The sequence below is a fragment of the Mustelus asterias genome, chromosome 5, assembly GCF_964213995.1.
Source record: "Mustelus asterias chromosome 5, sMusAst1.hap1.1, whole genome shotgun sequence".
NCBI lineage: Eukaryota > Metazoa > Chordata > Chondrichthyes > Carcharhiniformes > Triakidae > Mustelus > Mustelus asterias.
This window is the reverse complement of record NC_135805.1, coordinates 119,592,132-119,607,422: the sequence shown is the minus strand read 5'-3', so window position 1 is coordinate 119,607,422 and position 15,291 is coordinate 119,592,132. Positions and strand designations below refer to the sequence as shown.

Below are 15,291 nucleotides of genomic sequence, written 5' to 3'. Positions count from 1 at the left end.
TTGTTCAATACTGAAGCACTGTAAAAGTGGTTATATTCATCAAATTATATGAACTGTAATTCAACATTTTCACATATTAGCATTATCCATTTTCTTAATATTTTCATTATACAAGTAATTTTGTAATGAAATTAAAGTCATACCATACAGCAATGTAGTCATTCACGGGTTCTGTCTGCAGCAGAGTGAAATTGATATAAACCCCATGTCCTGAAGGTACAGTAATGAGCCAACTACAATCCTTTGAATTTGGGTACTCATTGGGAAACCCAGGGGAGTAGATGGTACCATTCCGTGATGTTATATTGAGGCTACAAGGAGCTTTAAAATAAACAAACAAACAAATGTGACACAATTAACCAAGGTAATTAATCAGTACATTCTTTGAAACTAAGTTTTGTTTCCATAAGCCTTTCAAAACATACCAAAGCCATTTACTGCCAAAATACCCTTTAAAATGTAGTCATGGTAGTAATGTAGGGTATGCAGCAACCAATTTGCACCCAACAAGCTCCCACAAACAGCAATGTGATAAATGACCAGATAGGCTGCATTTGTGATGTTGATTAAACGCTAAGTATTGATAAAGACATTGGGAATAACTTCACTGTTCTTACTTGAAATTACACCATGGGCCTTTTATGTCCACCTTAGATAGTTTAATATCTCCTCCAAAAGATAGCATCTCTGACAGTGCAGCACTCCTGTGTAGGACAATGTAGGACTTGAATGCTTCCAACTAAGCCACAGCTGACATCTGTTAAGATCTTTGACTTTGTTGAAATTTCAGAAGTACTGTGAGGCCTCTTTAGGTCACTGCCAATATACTATCTGAAAAAGGAATTTCAACTCCTTCAAGGTATACTGGTTATTTTCACCAAATTGTCTGCAAGCACCTCAACCATCTATGAGTTCTTAGTCAACATTCACTGAGAAAGTAAAATGTTACTCGAGGAATGTTGATACTGGATAGATTTACTCTAATTACTAATATGCCTAACTTCTTGAACTGTAGCTCAAATCATTCCATGACACAGCCAAATATTTGTGAGCATTAAATTAACGTCATACAAAGGAAAAAGATGAAGATATTAGTCACTACAAAATGGACATTATAATGGATATGTGGATCCAGAGAAACAATGGACAAGATTCATCAAGCCACCAATTCAATTGGTCAGGTGTATCTAACTGAGCACGATCTTAATAAGTTGTTGCAGCATCATATTTATTGAAGAATTTTGTCTGAAAAATAACATGGAAATAACTAGTGTTGAAAAATTAGTGGTCTAATGGTCTGTGGAAACCATAGATCCTGTGGAATAATGTGAAAGTATTTAGTGAGCAGAGACATCTTTATGGGTAGCTGTATGCCTAGGGCACCTTGGTCAAGAATACGCAAGTGAGAGGCAGCCAGAGGTCTTGATACGAGTCAAGAGGCAGTTATAGAGGCGGCACAGCTGCCATGTGTGCAATTTAGATTTGGATTGCCTATCTCAACTAAGAGGGATATGTGTATGAAGGAGCACTGAGAACAGTGTGAAGATCCCCATGTCGAGCTGCAGTTGTGAAGATTGGTGTTGAGTCCATCAAAATAAGAAAGATTCCCTTTGAATATATTTAAATAAGAGACACTTAGGATGGAGTTTTTCACTGATCCAATCTGCAGGCGCAGGTTGGCTAGAAAGTCAGATGGGGGGGGGTGGGAGGGACAGAGGGAGCCCACCACAATTCTGGATTTTCCATCATGCCATGAGTTTTAAACCTACAGTATATCTTTCACATCAGAGATCAATTCCCCATTGAGGCCATGTCTAACTGATTTATGACCTCCAAGGAGCCAATCACCACAGCAGCATGTGTAAGGAGCTGTCTGTGCGAGGATGTCAATGAGTCATAGGCAAGTGGACATGAATTCTGTGTTAATTGGGCCTCATCAGCTATCACAAAGCTCCACTTAACATGGGCCTTGTGAAGAAACCCTGGGGTTGACTCATTGGAGTTTTACAGTACTCAGAATGGGCAGAGATCTGCGGTCTTTGCTGGTTGATCCTCTTGTTACTGGCTCAGGTTTGGCGATGCTTCAATTCTGACCCTTTTGGGGTTCCTTAAAATACTGGCGGCTGCAACAGGTCGTCAGCTTGCCAGCTCACACCAACTGATGGGGAAATCTGAAAATCTGATACAAATGTGGGTGCGATAATAAGCCACTCGCAAGTGTGCTGCTGAAACCTGTGGGTTTATAATGCGCTGGTGCTGGTCACCCCTGCTGGTAGAGGGTCAAAAAGTTAAAGTTCAGCGGCTGAAGTCTGGGAATATATAATACTAAATTATCACAATGATGACCTTGGAGGAAGTAAGAAGTGAAGCAATACACATAACAGGTTCAGGTAATTTGAGTGGAAAAAATCTCCAGGGCCCATTCCAGTCAACAAGTCTGTGTGAAGGACATCCCTAAATTCTGTGAATCCTAGTCAATCTAGTTAATCAAACTGTGCAGCAATGTGCAAATACCTATGCAGAAGATTCCAAATTGACCATTTTTCTCTTTTCATATTGTGAATAATGGGATACTGAGATTAATTTGAAAGGCTACCTAGAATTATATTGTACATTGCACATCGAAGTGATAACATAAGCACTTTTCAATTTTTTGGAAATTGAAGCGCCTTATTTTACACATGCAGCTAATATCCTCTCAAATAAAGTCTTCTAACCTTAAATTACTTACCCATATGAGTAAAATCCATTCTGATGGTCTTATGCAAAATCAGTTACATTATTATCAGTAGCTATAAAGTGGGAGAGTTTGATGGGCAATGTATTTGCTAAATATAAAACTATATACTTTATGTGACAAGAATGAATCTCATAACTCAGTAATCACATCATATTCTTTCAGTTTGTTCCATACAAAATTGAGATTGCTTCCTGTAGCACAGATTTACAATTCAGTGATTTCAAATTAATGGTTTTATATTTGAGAGGGAACCATAGTCATGGAAGATGGGGATGGAGGATAGGGGACAAGAATATGGGGAATCCATTGTTTCTCAAGATAAGGTTATGTCAATAAGGCAGGAAAATAAATCCAAAACTAAGCATATTAAAACTTTCTTTTTTTGCTATTTTTAAAATAGACTTTCTGTTGAACCAAAAAGATGATTGCTGCAGTCATTGGATTGGCCCTTTGTTCTGGAAGCTTCCAACAGGAATTACAAGGACAAAAGAATCCTCCTCTCATCAAGGCCTCCTCCAACGCCTCTATTTTCTCAGGAAACTAAGGAAATTTGGCATGTCCGCTACAAATCTCACCAACTTCTACAGATGCACCATAGAAAGCATTCTTTCCGGTTATATCACAGCTTGATATGGCTCCTGCTCTGGCCAAAACTGCAACAAACTACAAAAGGTTGTGAATGAAGCCCAGTCCATCACTCAAACCAGCCTCCTATTCATTGACACTGCCTACACTTCCCGCTGCCTCAGAAAGCAGCCAGCTTAATCAAGGACTCCATGCACCCCGGACATGCTCTCTTCCACCTTCTTCCGTCGGGAAAAAGATACACAAATCCGAGATCACGTACCAACCAACTCAAAATCAGCTTCTTCCCTGCTGCCATCAGACTTTTGAATCGGCCTACCTCGCATTAAAGTGATCCTTCTCTACACCCTCGCTATGACTGTAACACTACATTCTGCACTCTCTCCTTTCCTATGTACGGCATGCTTTGTCTGTATAGCACACAACAAACAATACTTTTCACTGTATATTAATGCATGTAACAATAATAAATCAAATCAAATCAAATTATCACTGTGGAATCTCTCACTCACTTGTCAGGACATAAAATCACAAAACCAGGGGACTTGCAGATCAAAACTCATTATGACTTCAGAGTTGTTAACAGATCCATCTCACACCTGAAACTGTCCAGGACCATTTCAAAAGGTTAAAATGACCAAATTCGTCATCTTCATAAACTCTGCACCCTCAGAACTGATTTCAGCCCACCTTCTGATCATTGTCTCATTGTGTTTGACAAATTTCTTAGACTGCTTTCAGGATGTAACGAGGAGAATGGATAAAGGGGAACCAATAGATGTAGGGTATTCGGATTTCTCAAAGACATTTGATATGGCGCCACATAAAAAGTTACTACACTAATTAAGAGCTCATGGTGTTAGCGTGCTACATCAACAAAGATAGAAGATAGCCCCTGACTAACAGCAAACAGAGAATTGGATAAATGAGTCATTTTTAACTTGACTGCAAATAATGGAGTACCACAGGCCTCAACTATTTCTGATCTACAGTCCGCAATGATCTGGGATGAAGGGACCAACTGTATTATAGTCAAATTTGCTGACAATACAAAGGTAGGTAGGAAAACAAATTATGAGGAGGATACAAAGTGTCTGCAAAGGGATATAAATAGGTTAAATGAGTGGGCAAAAATTTGGCACATGAAGCATAATGTGGGAGTTGTGTCCTGTGGCACTCCATTATTTACAGTTTGTCAAGTTAAAAATGACTCATATTTCTCCAATTCTCTGTTTGCTGTTAGTCAGGCTATCTTCTATCCTTGTTACTGTAGCACCCTAACACCATGAGCTCTTAATTAGTGCAGTAACCTTTTATGTGGCACCATATCAAATGCCTTTAGGAAATCCAAATACCCTACATCTATTGGTTTCCCTTTATCCATTCTCTTTGTTACATCCTCAAACAACTCTAAGAAATTTGTCAAAGACAATGAGACAATGACCAGAAGATGGGCTGAAATCAGTTCCGAATATACAGATGTTATGAAGATGACGAATTTGGTCTTCTTAACCTTTTAAAATGGTTCTGGACAGTTTCAGGTGTGAGATGGATCTGTTAACAACTCTGAAGTCATGATGAGTTTTGATCTGTGAGTCCCCTGGTTTTGTGATTTTATGTCCTGACAAGTGAGTGAGAGATTCCACAGTTATAATTTGATTTATTGTCACATGTATTAATATACAGTGAAAAGTATGGTTTATTGCGCACTGCACAGACAAAGCATAACATGGGAAAATGTGAGGATATCCACATTGGTACGAAGAATAGAAAAGCAGGATATTATTTAAATGGAGAGAGACTGACAAATGCTGCGATCTATTACGGGGTCAGTTAGCTCAATTGGTTAGGTGGCGAGAGTGTGGTGCAGAATGATGCCAACAACATGGGATGGGTTCATTACCTATACTGTCTGTGATAGTTCCTGCAGGCCATCTCCTTGCTTTGCCCTATGCTTAAAATTGAGTGATGCCCTTCAAGCAAGATAACCACGAATCTCCCTTTAACAAAGAGAACTGCCTATGGTCCCTTCTTAAGTCCCATTATACAAGGGAGCTTTTAACTGTCAGGTACAGGTTGTCTTCACCGTTGCCAACTCTGAATGGCTCGGTCACCTGAAAGTTAATACTGCAGCTGAGTTAAAACATCCACTCCAACCACATTTAGTTTCCCAGCCCAGTGTCAGTCTCAAAAATGTAATAAATTGTTTTACCTTTATGCAAAAATTGAAGAATTAAGTGACAGCTTTGGAACCAGATTAAACCAGGAATTCACTGAAGGAAATGCAAGTAGTATCATCAGTGACATTGAAGAAATTGTTCAAAGGTTGGTGGGTTGAATTAACGCACTATTGCATGATTACATTGGGATACATCTGACAAATAAATATTCCCAAAGCAGAATTGCATTTGGTTGAAGTGGAAATTGTCTAGTCTGAAAATCAACCACACTACCATTTTCTAAATAACCCCAATTGAGTCAATGCGTGGTTGAGAAGCTGAATCCCAAAAAAAGAAATTGTACGTACGTTGTCTTGTGCCCCAAAGTGCAACTCAAAAATATTGAAAACGTACGTGGCAAAAGTCAATGTGTTCCAGGGGTCCAAAATCCCTGCTGTCCTGGTCAATATTTATCCCTCAATCAACATCGCAAAACAGATTAACAGATCTCTGTGGAAGTTCACTGTGCGCAAACTGGTTGCACTTCAGAAAGTACTTCAGTGGCAATAAAATGCTTTGGAGATTAAAAATGCAATAAAAAACAAATTTTAAAAAAAAACTTATCTCTTCAGAAAAATATTTAAATCCACTTGGCTTGACATTCAAAGATTGAGTATAACAGCCAGTGATTTGCTAACTTGAAAAAGTAACACTGATTTCAAATTTCGCCCCCTATTAGTTTTGTTGTATTTCACCCAAAAATGTGCCTGCTCGACTTGTAGTCAGAAATGGATATATAAACTCGACTTTGGACTCGACCTGTGCTTATGTAAAATAATAATCAACTTTGCAGCTGCATTAAAGGCATTTTAATAGGTAAATGGCACATTAATGTAGGTTTGGGACTGAAATAATGGTCTGTACACATCATGGTTATTAAGAATTTTCTTACTGCATGGTACATTTTTAGGTTTTTATGATAATTGCCGACAGTTCACATGTTATTAGTTGACACCCAGAAATACATCTTATACTCCCTAAAATCCAAGAGAATCTTTACCTGGCTAATGTCTAAGGAATATTGAAAAAAACAAGGGGTCAAAAACAAAGAATTTTTGTCACTGTGGTATAGATTGTGTAATATATCACATGCTGTCATAGATCATCTTATCTTTGGTAGGTGAAGAATTACACACTTCATCAGATCACAGCTCAGCCTATAAATCACAAGACAAAGTTATTGAAGATTTATGTGTAAATAAGCTGCACACAATGAAAACAGTACAAGCCAAAACCTCTCACCCAAAAGTTCCTACGGTCTAAGTCAGGTGGAGGAAACATAACAAGAGGTGAGTTATGGGATTTGAGGATACCAAGTCTCTGTTCAAAATCCAACCTTGTCCCAATTTGCCCTGGGGCCTGGACATGCATGCTGTCAAAGTCCTAGACATCACAAGCATGCTCTTTGACATGAGAGTTGGAAGCCAATCTCACATTTTACCCTCAGATTCACTACCTCTGAGCAACCTAGATCACAGGATATGCATAGCGTACAGATCAGCTGAAACAAAATCCACCTTGATTTTGAATACTAGGTTGTGGCTTAGAACTTGGCACCACACAATCCCACCACCACCTCCACCCCCCCCACCCCCCATGCACCCTCCACCCCTCCCCACCACCTCCCACACCCCTCCACCTACAAAATGATGCCTTCCATCTCTTATTCTAGGGCACCGATGAAGAGGGCTGATGGCTCATATCATCCGAACTCCTGTGCCACCTGACCAGCCCTTCTTTTCTTCCCTCCCTTCTTCTAGCAGGTAACCAGAAGTGAACTCAGAAGTGTTGCATGCGTCTGCCACTCACATTTAAAAGGTGTTACTGTACCCTAAACCCAGACATTCAGTATTAATTGTCTTTGTACCTGTTCTGCTACCCTCCCCCTGGTCTTGCAGATCCTATATTTACAAGAGTTATAAACTTTATAAGTTTTCCGAAAGACAACGAAGTAGCTTCTTCGTGTTTACCTTGCTGTACGCTACCTTGGAGATTCTAACCCATCCTTAACTTGTTGTTTCTGCTTGCAGTCTTTGCCTAATCCCATGCAAGATATTGTTCAAAATATCTTTGATAATATCACAAAAGAAAAAACATTAAAAAAGCTTCTCTCTTATAAGTGACGACAATAGATAATCAATCATATAAAGGATCCTTGCAATTGAATGGAATCGTTAACTCTTTCATCTGCTCCAAACACTGAACAAATAAGAGCTAACTCTCATTCAGGGATCATTAAAACACACACATAATAGCACTGCCAAGGTCCATTACTTTAACATACATATTCGGTGCAACATACAGAATCAGTCAATGATATTCAATTTTAATCCAATGTTTATTCTGACCTGGAACAAACAAATTATGCATCACTAAATATGATTCTTTCTTGTCACATTCTTCTCGTTACTTTAAAGGAGCCTTACATGCGAGTCTGGTGCCAGGGTATGGACAGGGTACATTATGATTGGCATGTCACAATAGCCACCAATCTCTCATCAGTCTCAGGCATCTACAGACTACATGAATATAAGCCAAACCACTCATGCCCAATATCTCTCCCACCTTGGTTTCACACTATATTTGGGTGTTTTGCGGTAACTCGCCAAGGTTCCTTTGACAACACCTTCCAAACTGGTGAACTCAGCCATTTAGAAGGGCAAGAGCAGCAGGCTCATGGGAACACCATGAGCTGCAGGATCCCTCCAAGTTATTTGCCTTCCAGACTTGGAATTATATCACCGTTCCTTCACTGTCACTGGATCAAAACTCTGGAAGTCTTTCCCTACCGGCACTGTGTATGTACCTACACAATGTGGACTACAGTAGCTCAAAAAAGGCAGATCACCACCATCTTCTAAAAGGCAATTAATGATGGGCATAAAATGCTGGTCTTGCCAGTGATGCTCATATTCCAAGGAGGAAGAAAAGATATATGAGTGCAGAGTCTTGTGCTACTAGCTTACTGACAGTGACTGGATGCCACTCAGTTACTGAGATGAAACGTTCACACTGCCTTTAGTCAAGTGGGTCACATGAGCCCTGCTGACCTCCTTCTCATTATATTGCAAACCCCTTTCAAAAGACAGCCAAAATGCTATTGAATCTTCTTGATTACGTATTTATACTTATGCATTACAGTTTAATGATTTGTGTATCTGGATAGACAAAGTTTTTGCTCCTACATAGCTCCTCATCCCTCATCATTTCTTTAAAGAATCCAATTTATCTTTCTTGAATCCAAAGTAAATGACTTCACACTTCCCCTACATTTCAGAAAAGTCAAAGACGCCATGACTCCACTGAAATGAAGGCAATAGTCCCAGGATAAAGGATCAAACTGAAGTGAGGAGAGGTTTCCTAACTTAGAGAGTTGTGTACCTTTGGCATTCCCAAGCTCAGAGTGACTGTGAATGCTCAGTCGATGAGTATATTCATGTCAGAGATCAATGCATTTTAAGTGAATCAAGGAATATGGGAATTGGGCAAGAGAGGATGGAATTGTGCATGAAGATCAACCAAGATCCTGTTGAGGGGTGGAGCCAGCTTGGTGGGATGGGATTGGGGGTTGCTGTCTGGGATTAAACCGATTTCCACCCCAAAATTGTTCTCTCCCTATCTTTGGGAATAGGGACATGGGGAGGAACTCCCTCGGCTGGGAGTTCCTGAATCACACCCTCAGTGATTTAAGTTTGATGGTTAGCATGTCCAATGAAAGGATGTGTTCTAATGGGTGCAAATAGGCACAACAGAGGAATATCCAGAAGTTGTTGTTACACTAAAAGATGTGAATTTTTCTGAAGCTGCAGCCCTCATCCAAGAGGACTGCTTGGAGGCTAACATAGTTTCCTGAGGCAAAATATCCTCATGCGCAGACACAATAAATTTCCTTTCCAACATTCCAAAAGCCTTTTTGATTACTGTTGTTCCTGTGTATTTATTGTATATGATTTAGATCTACTGATCCCTTTGCTCCTTGAAAGTACCTTGTTTTGCATCATACTGTTGTTAACAATTGTTACACTTAACAAATGTTTCGTGTTTAGGGACAGGTTAACACACAGATTTATGGGGACTGTGTTAAAGGACCCCAGCCAAACAAGGGACCTCTATTAAAACTCACCACATTCTGTATACAGAAATTGCATACAATCCCTGGATAAGTTAAAAGTAGCATATGGTCATATGATCTGCTGTATTATTAATGCAGCCTTCAAGCAATCTAGGGGTCATTTGCTTCAACCATCTTATTACATACTTATGTTTTCATGGATCACAAACGGTTGAAGGGGGTAATTGGAGGTGTGGACAGGTTTCACATGCTCTTGGTGTTCAATACCCCAAAAATTCTTAATCTTGCTCAGTTGAAGTGCTTACAAGTTGAATTTGCATGATAGAAATACACTTAACAAAGGAAGATGTTGAACAGATTACTCGTTCAAGAAGTTACTGCTTGGACATTCAATGCAATATGTGATTATTCATGGAATCTGAGAAAGCTTGTGCTGGACAAGACAACTTTCATTGAACAAGAAAAGGAAAGTTGGAAGCCAAATCAAACATAATCCTTTTGTGCATCTTTAAACTGTTAGTTATAAAGGGGCAGTGAGAATGCTGATAGGAAGAGGAGGGGACTAAGAATTTAGAACAAAATTGCAGATGTAATATAAAGGGGACTAAAAGATGCATTGAGAAAGTACCTTCACATTTTGGGAATGGATGGTTCCAGTTCCTGTTGATCCCGTGATGGCAAGTGAGAACGTGCTGCCCAATCAGGATGTACCCAGGGTAGCATTCAAATGATATAGACTGTCCCACACTATAATCAGAATTGATGATGAAGCCATTTTGAAATGGTTGTGGATCAGGGCAACTTTGAAGTTCATAGGCTAAAAGAGATCATAACCAGAAGGTTAATATGATGTAACATAAAGATAATCATTTAGGCAGGCCATAGGAAGACTCTGGGACATCTTATAAGTTGCATGCATCTGAAGTAGCTAGATTCTGAACTTTAACTTCTTCCCTATACGCTTGAGAAATAAAATAGTAAAACAAAACTCACATGAAGACAAATTTAAAATATCACAAAGATTTTAAGGTTGAGAGTTTTTCCATATAATTCCTTATATGACTGAATCTTAGTGCTGCCATGGAAGTGAGAGAGAGCATAGGGGCTATCACACAAACACAAAGGGAGGCATGACTGAATTTCTTTCATTCAGCTCTGAATGATCCATTTAAATTGGTACTGGACACAGGATAAAAAGCAGGTTCTGTGTCACAATCAATTGATGCATTGCTACAGGACAAAAAATTGAAAATAAAAGAGATAGAAATAACTTTAAAAGAGATTTTTTAATGTCAATCTCACTTCCCTAACACGAAGTATGTTGTGCTAGGATATGGAGAAAAGATGAGGCACTCTGCTCCCACTCTCCCACTGCACGATCCTTCTGCCTGACAGAAATCTTATTAGTTTCCCAACCTGAGCTGGAACCCCTGAGTCTCCAACTTGTATCTGCTGAACTTTAAAGTCTTTAGCAATTAAAATAATATACCAGATCATTAAGCTGAAACACAATTTTGAAAAGAATGGCTTTGGCAAGAAAAAACCTAAGAGAGAAAATAGAAATTTAGTGCGTTACATTTCCCTTAGCACTTACTAAAGCAGCGAGTGGGTGTAATTGATTTTCATGTGGGCGCACTGGAGTCAGGACATTTTGTTATGAATTCATATCATGCATCTAAATCAAAAACCTTTGAAACTTCTGTAGGGTTTTATTTTTCAGCTATATTTGTATTTCATACTGCTTTACTCATCACTAATGCAATGCTTTAAAATAGTTGAATTCTGCATATAGGCCTCTTCAAAATAAGTTTTTTTTGCAAGTATTGTTTTTTTCACTGGAAGCTAAATGTACTGAGTACTCACTTAGGCTCTCACATTTAATCAAAGAAGTAATGAAACTTCATTATGAGACATAACATAGAGCCCACAGATGGTCATGATGCTTCTTCTAACTCAAGTGAGATGCTTGTGCATTTCAGTTAATTAAAGTGGGACTTTTTATTTTCATGTCCGACTGAAAAGTATGAAAGATATTTCTAACATGTCTCATGGGCAAGCTACTGGAGGTGATGCTACAGGATAAAATAAAATGATGTGGGAGCAAGAAGTGTCAGTTAATTAAAAACTGCCAGCATAGATTTGCAAAAGGCAAATGTAATGATGTGCTTTGAAGAGATAATGTAGTAGATGCTAAGTATATGAATTTGCAAAATGTATTTGATTTGGTGCCATGTTCATGAAAATCAAGGCAGATTTTATTAATGGTAATGAGTAGCATAGATTGCGAAAGATTTGTTAAAGAAGGCAGTAAAAAGGGCAGACAAAGAGGCAATCATAAAGTAGTCCACATCAGTGGATGGGCTATTGCCATTATAATAGGGGCTAAACATTTTTTCATGATGTCCACCAGACTTTCGTCATGACTCTAACATGACTTAGTTCAATAACACCAAGTGGGAGATGTCAGGGTGGAGGCACCACAGGTTGGCAGTTGCACTTCATCCAAAGGGATCTGTTGTACTTGGACTGAATAGCAGTACACTGAGAAACATGATACATATTGATATGCATCTTCATAGAAAGCCACAACTAGGTCTCACTAGGGGACTGTTTTGTATCGACAAATGTTGCAGAATGGAGCTGTGAAGGAAGAATTTTTTAAAATTTCAATCTGATGTTGTCCTTTCAACAGGGCAATAAAAAGGGAGATGACTGAGTTGTTGGAGATAACGGAGTTGTTCTCTTGTTTCCAGAGTGCCAGCGAAGGGCTTTTTGGTTCCCTGAGGCAGTTTGTAGCACGGTTTGTAGCACAGGCGGCACGGTAGCACAGTGGTTAGCACTGCAGCTTCACAGCTCCAGGGTCCCGGGTTCGATTCCCGGCTTGGGTCACTGTCTGTGTGGAGTTTGCACATTCTCCTTGTGTCTGCGTGGGGTTGGCGGGTTAGGTTGATTGGCCAGGTTAAAAATTGCCCCTTAGAGTCCTGAGATGCGTAGGTTAGAGGGATTAGCAGGTAAAATATGTGGGGGTAGGGCCTGGGTGGGATTGTGGTCGGTGCAGACTCGATGGGCCGAATGGCCTCCTTCTGCACTGTAGGGATTCTATGATTCTATGATTCAATTGCGTGTCAGAGATCTATCTATCTGCAAGTACCTGCAGCCCCCATGCAAATAAGATGCCTGTCAACTGACCACAGAAACTCCAATAAGATCAATGCTGGAGAGCACTGACAAACACAATCCCATATTAGAAATGTCGACAGGAATTGGTGTGGCATGTCCTGAATGACCTATTGTTGACTTCAAGGCTTCTGCAAAAAACAGTTCCTATCTCCCAGGTGTTTTTGCCCAGTTTAGCTGGTGTTTTCCCACTGGCTGCAAGATAACCCGGAACAGTTCTGTGCCAACATGTTCCATCTGTAGACAGAACCACCTTGGCATGGACACCAGATATCTGGGTTAGCTGATAGGCAACAGCAAGGGCACTGACAGACTGGGAGCGATGGAAGCAAGAATGCAGTTTTCCCGAGAGGACAGAGGGTTTGTTCTTCACAAAAACACGTTCATTCCCCAGGACAGTTTCTCAGCACCTCTACTAATCCACTGAGGGACAGTTTGCTGGACTGCTCTGATATCCTTCCAACTTCTTTGCACATTATAATCTGCACAGCCTTCAAATGTTGGTTGGCTGCTGAAATGGAGGCTGCAACATCAGTTAGCAGATGCTGCATCATGGTTGCAAATGAGGTTTGCAACCACTTCCATACTGGAGAGGATGGGTCCCAAGCTCTGCACAACATCCTGTGCCGTCCATTCTCCTTGGCATTTTTGAGGGATTCCCGGCAGACCTTCCAATGCACAAATTGTTTCATTGTGCATACCCATCATCATTCTTCTGGTGGTTGTCCCTTTGAAGTTGTCATCTTGAATATTTTTATTTTTATCGCAGAGGTAGATAGGTTCTTTATAAGCAAAGGGGTAAAAGGTTATTGGGGGCAGGCAGGAATGTGGGATTGAGATTACTATCAGAAAACAGACATGGGGAATGAGCAAGGCTGTGGAATGAACCAGAATGCTCTTCAAAACAACCAGTGTAGACTCAGTGGGATGACTAGCCATCTTCTGTGCTGTACTCTTCAACGATTTCTTTCTATAAAGTGGATAAATGGAGTTACGATACAGATCAACATTGATTTAATTGAGTGGTGCTACAGGCTCAAGGTACTGAATAGCCTACTCCTGTTCCTGTGTTCATGGGTAACCTTTTTAATAGAAAACTCCATTAGACAAGTTTTACTACCTGCCTGTGATTGATGAATTTGGCAGTGTTTCTGTCCACAAGATTTAGTGAGACAATTCAAAGTACAATTGTCTAGCTTTACTATCTGCTCTTATTCCTTAGTATCATTTAAATGGCTTCCTGATGACATGAAACATTGACAGCACTACTTTTTTGTGACAGGTAATCCAAATTATTTGAAATCTTTAAGTCAAACCAATGAGATCAACATTTTCTGCAGATCCTTTAATGTTTGAAGCATGATTAATATGCTAAAAATGTCATCCACTCTCACTTTAGTACACTATTCACAATCCATTTTTGCATGTTAAACCTGCATTTAAAAAAAATTAAATTATCTCTTGATAAATTTCCTGTAAGGAAGTACACACTGAACATGCTGCTTTCTTATCTTAACTATTTTCCCTGAGAGAGCAGTGTGTAGCAGTGGAAAGATTTGCAGACTGATTAACAGCCTGACAAAATGTCAACACTCTTTCCATGAACAGAACCATCTTTATAATGGCTAATAGAGTGGTTACTCTTGTATGGCACCAGGGTTTTATGGGCTCTCATGAGCCAACTGATGAGGGATTCAGGGATGTCCCCACTCATCGGACATGATCAGCCTGCTGGATATCAATCCAGAATTCAGAGCTTGAATGCCAGTCTCCTCTCACAGGGATTGTCTGGAGCAGGATTAGAACCCTGCAAAGCCTCAAGTGTGAATGCTGCCACAAGACAAAAGGCTTGTTCCAGCCTTGAGAGGGGGATTTGCTGTGAATCTTTCCAACTGTTAAAAGAGTTTTCTTGCATTATGAACTATACCTCAAAGCTGCGCTCCCTCAGGGAGATTCTCAAAACTGATGCTAATGCAAATCAGCCAATTTTTCATGCATATTTTAACTTTTTACAATAAAACTTCTGTTTCGACACTTATAAAACAAAAGGAAGGACAGGCACAAAACTATCAGAACATCTGCTATTCTTTTTGTTCACACATTACACAATAAAACATTAATTTTAGAGCCAAAGAACTTACGACTAATGTTAATGAGAGCCCTCAAATAGAATGATAGAATCCCTATAGTGTTGAAGGAGGCCATTCGGCCCATCAAGTCTGCACTGACTCTTCGACAGAGCATCTTACCCAGACCTACATTCCTATCTCCAGAACCTTATGCATTCAGTATGGCTAATCCGCCTAATCCATCTTTGAACTGTGGGAAATCCACGTAGAAAGTCACCTGGCTGGAATTGAACCCTGGCGCTGTGAGTCACAGCTAACCACTGTGCTGGAGGAAGGGATCCAGTCAACTGCACATTTTCAGGACCTTTCCTTATTAATATATTATTATAGAAACTTAATATTTCTCCTCTTGTCTACCCATATCTAAGT

The 15,291-nt window shown here is 39.7% G+C and overlaps 1 protein-coding gene across 1 annotated transcript in view; it reads right to left on the bottom strand.

Annotated features, from left to right (window-relative positions):
- Positions 1-15,291, bottom strand: part of csmd1b (CUB and Sushi multiple domains 1b) — a 2,043,836-nt gene that overhangs the window by 250,347 nt on the left and 1,778,198 nt on the right. Inside the window, exons 44-45 of the mRNA XM_078213588.1 lie at positions 10,245-10,433; positions 144-321 (exon numbers count right to left, since the gene is read on the bottom strand). Coding sequence (XP_078069714.1) covers positions 144-321; positions 10,245-10,433 — 367 coding nt within the window. The remainder of the gene's footprint in view (positions 1-143; positions 322-10,244; positions 10,434-15,291) is intronic.